The sequence below is a fragment of the Pyrus communis genome, chromosome 13 (assembly GCF_041283825.1).
Source record: "Pyrus communis isolate YQ-2024b chromosome 13, ASM4128382v1, whole genome shotgun sequence".
NCBI lineage: Eukaryota > Viridiplantae > Streptophyta > Magnoliopsida > Rosales > Rosaceae > Pyrus > Pyrus communis.
This window is the reverse complement of record NC_142577.1, coordinates 14,421,499-14,428,124: the sequence shown is the minus strand read 5'-3', so window position 1 is coordinate 14,428,124 and position 6,626 is coordinate 14,421,499. Positions and strand designations below refer to the sequence as shown.

The following is a 6,626-nucleotide window of genomic DNA, read 5'->3' as shown; positions in this document are numbered from 1 at the left end:
GTTATTTCAATTTTCGTCAAATCAAAACTTTCCCCCCCCTTTTACTTTCTTGTTCTTTAGTGCTTAGAATCTGTTTAGTTTATGTTTTAAAGTATTTTGAATCAAGCCATAATCTTAAATTCGTCCAAAATTAGTTTTGAGTCTTTTGGTTTGTCTTAATGTTTTAAATTTTAGTTTTGCATTCTTTGAGTCTAGTTTAGTGTTTTATATTGTTTTTACGTTCTTAAGTCAATTTAGAAGGTTTTAGCAAGCCCTCCTAATCCCCGGTCTAGAACGATCCCTCACTTATCCATTCTACTACAATTGTCAAACGAGGGTTTAATTTGAGTGTCAAGTAATTCTCGCATCACCTTGCTATGACTTTCAAACCAAAAATGAAGGAGAAAAGAGGCCACCATTACAGAACAAAAGAGAAAAAGAGCAATCGCTCGATAGAACTATCCTCAATCAAGATGTCTACAACCATGTATGATGGTTCCTCAAACTGAGTCACTTCATGTTGCTCTCCAAGTCTTGCTCTTGCAAGCCAATGTGCTAGTTGATTCGCTTCTCATCTAACATGAGTAAGTTTGGATTGATTAAAAAAATAGTAGCGAAGTTGGTAAAAATAATTAAAAATTAAATATTAATTGTTAAATTGATCAAAAATAAAATGTCAAAATATAATAAGACAACCTAACAATCAAATATCAAATGGAATACTAAAAACTGATCTTTTCAGTGCATGAGATTTGAAAATGAATTATTTTGGGCAATTCCATCAAATAGTGACTCTTGAGATTCAATTGAGGGCGTGTTTACCAAACCAGAATGAAAGTGTAGGAAATGGAATTGCATGAATTCCAAGTCATTCCGGCTTTTACCAAACAGTAAAGAATCAACATTCACGTGGGACCCACCCAAAATCCGGAATACAATTCCTTAAATTCTCAGAATTGGATTCTCGACTTGGAAGTGGGAATTAAGTTCTTGGAAATAGATTCATTAGGGATCCAGGTTTTCTACCAATACTATCCTCATGCTTTTTTGGTAATCCCAAATACCCTCACAATTTCACCTCCCCAGTTCCATGACCGGTCTATAAACCTATATCTCTTCTCCCCAATCCCAATCCCACCAATTCCTAATGGAGGAGCTACGATTCCGATCAGATCCCGACCCCATTCTCCTGCCCTGTCGCCGCAGACTAGAAGACTATCCAAAACCCATGCATGAACTCACAAAGAGAGGGGGGAATGTGTGGCGTGGCCGCATGGTCATCTAAGAGCAAGGGGTAGGAGGGTTGTGCTAAAGGTGGCGAGGAGCTGGGTTTGGGAATTTTTTTTTTTGGGGGGGGGGGTGTGGTGGGGGTGGTGGGGTGTGTGGGTGGGGTGTGTTATGATCCAAACTCAGACACTCAGACCTGCAAGTATATGACAATGGCAGATAGAGGAATACAGAGAAGAGCTAGAGAAGTAGAGAGGAGTATTTTTTTCAATATATTTCTTTTATGAATATTCGTACCCTTTTCCCTTTCACAAGTGACTACATATATGGTTCCACAAAACTCTCAAAACCAGCTGGCATAACTAATTACAAAACAACTTAATCAAAATGCTTATTTAATTGCTAAACTATGATTAAGATAATCACAAATATAACATTGCCTTGCCCTTCAATTAAACTTTGTCCTCATGGTTACTGTTAGAACTTGAATCCTGGAAATTTTGCAGTGAACTTATCATAATCTTCCCAAGTAGATTCTTCAACGTTCTTGTCCTTCCACTGAATGAGCAGTTGAACCCCAATTGCATTGTTCTTCTTGTAGACTTTTCTTTGTAGAACTGCTGCGGGTTCTTGAGCTTGTAGTCCATCATCAGTCACTAGTGGTAACAGTGGCATAAAATTAACATCAGGACCCACATGTTTCTTCAAGCAACTAACGTGGAAAATAGGATGTATCTTAGAGGTCTCAGGCAGCTTTAGCTTGTAGGCCACGTTACCAACTTTCTCTAATACTTCGAAGGGGCCATAGAATTTTGGTTGGAGTTTGTGGTATGCATGAGTTGCTAGTGACTGCAACTGGTAGGGAATAAGCTTCAAGTAAACCCAATCTCCCACCTCAAAGGTTCTCTCACTCCTGTTTTTATCCGCCTGAACCTTCATTCTGTTTTGAGCAATGATCATATTATTTTTTAGCATTGTCAACATTTTGTCTTTTGCCATCAATCCATGTTCAACACTCTCCAATTTAGCAGAACCAAGCTCATAAGACACAATGTGTGGAGGAGGGTAGCCATATACAATTTCAAAAGGTGTGAACCTCGAGGCAGTATGAAATGAAGTGTTGTAACTCCATTCAACCCAAGGAAGCAACTAGAGCCACTTCTTGGGTTTGCAGCTAGTGAAGCATCTCAGATAGGTTTCTAAACATCTGTTAACAACCTCCGTCTATCCATCACTTTATGGCTGATAACCCGAGCTTATGCATAACTTTGATCCTTGTAGTCTAAAAAACTCCCGCCCAAAGGCACTAAGGAAAATGGGATCCCTGCTAGCAGTGTATGGGTGCCCCAATGCTATGAAATGCCCATACTTAGAGAGCTTGTCCACCACCACTAAAATGACTGACTTCCCCTTGCATGGAGGCAATCCATAAATGAAATCCATACTTATATCTGTCCAAGCTTGCTGTGGAATTGGAAGACGCTGCAGTAACCCAGGTGGTGATATTGTTTCATACTTATTCTGTTGACAAGCCCTGCATCCAGCCACCCAAGCTTTTATATCTTTTTCATCCCAACCCAATAAAAGCCTCTTTTTAGTCTTTGGTAAGTCTTCAATACCCCTTCATGACCTGCTACGGAAGCAGAGTGATGCTCCTCGAAAACTGTTATCCTCGAGCTAGAATCAACTCCCAATACAATCCTATGCTTGTATTTCAAGAAGCCATTATCCAGGTGATACTTAGAAGCAGTGATAGCAGTTCTAGGATCTTGACCTCGTACCTCTACTTCTTGTTTCTTTGATCTCACCCATGGATCCTATTCTAAATCTCTCCTAAGGTCATCCAACCACCCAAAATAGGGATAAGTAACAACCAGTAATTCTCCCTTCTCCTTTAAAGGTAGCTCGGAAAGAGGTGGTGACCTTGGAACCCGAGAAAGAGCATCTGCCACAATGTTTTCCTTGCCATGTCTATATTGCACCTTATAATCAAGTCCCAACAGTTTGGACACCCATTTTTGTTGGAATGGGGTGTTGGTTCTTTGACTGAAGAAATATTTCAAACTGTTATGGTCTGTTTTGATAATGAAATGGCGCATTTGTAAGTGGTTTTGCCATTTTTTTACTGCATAAACGATGGCAATTAACTCTCTCTCATAAGTTGACAATGCCTGATTTCTTGGACCTAAAGCTTGGCTGGCAAAAGCAATAGGCCTCCCACGTTGCTACAAAACTGCTCTAATACCTAAAATAGAAGTATCACACTTAACTATAAATGGTTCTGCAAAGTTGGGTAGAGCTAGCAATTGGGGTGAAGTCATGGCTTGCTTCAATTTCTAGAAAGCTGCCTCAGTTGCTTCTGACCACAGGAATCCCTCACTTCCAGTGAGTTAGTACAAGGGCTGGCACAATTTGCCATATCTAGGTATAAATTTTCTGTAGTAGCCTGTTAACCCCGAAAATTCCCTTAACTCCTTCACATTCTTAGGAGCAGGCCACTCCAATATAGCTTGGATTTTTGTAGGATCCATAGAGACTTCCTCACTGGATACTATATGGCCAAGGTATTCCACTTGGTGCTGCCTAAAAGAACATTTTTGTTTCTTGACAAATAGTTGATGTTGTTGCAATAATTCTGGAGTTTTTTTCCAAGTGCACTAGGTGCTCCTCCCACGACTGACTATATATCAATATGTCATCGAAAAACACAAGGATAAACTTCCATAAGTAAGGTTTAAAAATGTCATTCATGACGCTTTGAAATGTTGCAGGGGCATTAATGAGGCCAAATGGCATAACCAGGAACTCATAATGGCCCTCATGAGTTCTAAAAGCTGTTTTTTCAATGTCATTCTTATGCATTCGAATTTAGTGATAGCCGGACCTTAGATCAAGCTTTGAGAAATAGTGAGCTCCATATAATTCATCCAAAAGATCATCAATCAGTGGAATAGGATACTTATCCTTGACTGTGATTCTGTTTAATTCCCTGTAGTCCATGCATAACCTCCATGTCCCTTCCTTTTTCTTCACCAACAGCACAGGGAATGAGAATGAATGTGACTAGGCCTGATGAACCCTGATTTTAGAAGTTACTGCACGGTTTTCTCAATTTCATCTTTCTGTGCAGGGCCATAATGGTAAGGCCTTATACTTTGAGGCGTAGACCTTTGGAGAAGAGGGATTTTGTGATCATGTGCTTTATGTGGAGGCAATTGTGAAGGAATCTGAAACACTGCATCAAATCTCATTAAAACTGCTTGTAACTCTTCCATTTGTTGAACACTGAGGGTGCTAGTATCCTTTGGTGTAGACTTTAACGAATACAATAAAACTCCCAAGTTAGAATCATAGAATTCCTTGTTGAGCTGCTACAATGACATTTCCTAGACAACCATCTATGGTGGTATGCTATAGGACAGTTTGAACTTGTTTTGGCCCACTTGAAACTCCATTGTGAGTAATTGAAAATCGCAAAGTATAGGACTCACCATAGACAACCATTGCGCTCCCAACACCAAGTCACAACCCCCCAAAGGCAATGCAAACAAATCAGTGTGACAATGGTATCCTCCCAATTCCAACGGAATGTGTCTACAACAACCCTGACTTTTGATTTTGCCTTCATCTGTTATCCTTACTTCAAATGGTTTGGTTGTTTGTAAAGACCACCCCAATTTCTTAGTGAACCTAGAATCAATAAAGTTGTGGGTACTACTCGAGTCGAGGAGGATTCGCATGGGTTGGCCCTTAACACTACCCAAAACCTTCATAGTTTGTAGGAAGCACTTAGCATTCATGCCATAAAATGCACATTCACCTAGTGCCATTCCTTGCAACTCGGCTTGCACAGCCTCGTCATTCTCCTCACACAATTCCCCATCATCACACACATCCAACAAAAGCAACTGTTTATGTGTGCATTTATGCCCCATTACCCATTTCTCAGGGCAAAAGCAACATTCCCCCCGGTCTTTCTTTCTCTGTACTTCCTCAAGAGTGAGCTTACGATATGGTAAATTGGTAGTTTTAGGTCGAGGTGGCATGATGGGCAGTGGAGTGACCTTAGGTGCAGGAAGAGTTCTAATATTATGGCTACGCAACGTAGAAAGTTTAGCATCTACCTGAACAATTATAGAGATTGCATCATGAACGGACGCAGGCCTCAATAATTTGACATCATAAACCAATTCCCTTTTTAAACCCCCAAAGAAACAACTCTTGAGGAGAACAGGACCAACACTGGAAGCACGATTGGCAAGCCGACAAAATTCAGTCACATATTACTTCAAAGTACCTGTTTGGCGCAACTTAAATAATGACTCAGTACAATCCTCGAACAAAGAGGGTCCAAACTCCCTACAAAGTGCACTAGTAAATTCCTCCCAAGTAAGAGTAGTGAGTAAGCAATTGCGCCATTTGAACCACTGCATCGCCTCATTTTCCAAGTAAAAGGAGGCTGTAAAGACCTTTTGTGGATCTGGAGTGTTGTAACAAGCAAAATATTGCTCAGCCTTGTAGATCCAAGTGATAGGATCATCACCATCGAAAAATCGGGGAAAATCTACCCGTTGCTACCACGGAAGTTTAGGCGGCCCGCGCTCTGGATCAAATTGATCATGACGAGGGTGTCGAGGAGTCTCTAACAGACGGAAATCAATATCATCCGTGACTGGAACTAGAGGTGGGATAGGATCGACGGCGAAGGAAGCTGGATTGGAAGATCCGACACCACCAACAAAGGACTGTTCACGCCGGAATTGCTCGAAGAAGAAAGCTAACTTAGCATTGAAGTCAGTAGATATCGCGGCTGAGAGGTCGGCGTTCGCGGCGGCGATGGAGTTTCGAAGGAGGTTGGGGAGGTCCGCCAAGGTAGCTTCAACAGCAGTGAGACATGCATCCATGGTTGTTAAACAAGTCGTCGGAGCGTGACAGGGCATACAAGAGGGAATCGAGGATCGAGCAGGATGATACCAATTGTTATGATCCAAACTCAGAACCTTAACTCATACATGCAAGTATATGACAATGGCGGATGGAGGAATACAGAGACGAGCTAGAGAAGTAGAGAGAAGAGTATTTTTTTCAATATATTTCTTTTATGAATATTCGTACCCTTTTCCCTTTTACAAGTGACTACATATATGGTTCCCCAAAACTCTCAAAACCAGCTGGCATAACTAATTACAAAACAACTTAATCAAAATGCTTATTTAATTGCTAAACTATGATTAAGATAATCACAGATATAACAGGGGGGTGGGGGGAAGCTGGCGAGGAGTTGGGTTTGGGTTTTTTTTTTTAGTTATTTTATATTTTTAATAAATTGTTAATTATTTATTTTGCTACTGTTTTCATGTAGCTAATAGGATTTTATGAACATATGCGGTTATCAAAATTAACCATTAACTAGCATTAAT

The 6,626-nt window shown here is 40.5% G+C and overlaps 1 protein-coding gene across 1 annotated transcript; it reads right to left on the bottom strand.

The window, feature by feature from the left end:
- Positions 1 to 1,683: 1,683 nt before the first annotated feature.
- On the bottom strand, positions 1,684 to 2,145 carry LOC148691816 (uncharacterized). Its single transcript, XM_088683422.1, has one exon. The coding sequence runs from the start codon at positions 2,143 to 2,145 to the stop codon at positions 1,684 to 1,686; it is 462 nt and encodes a 153-aa protein (XP_088539548.1).
- Positions 2,146 to 6,626: the final 4,481 nt, after the last annotated feature.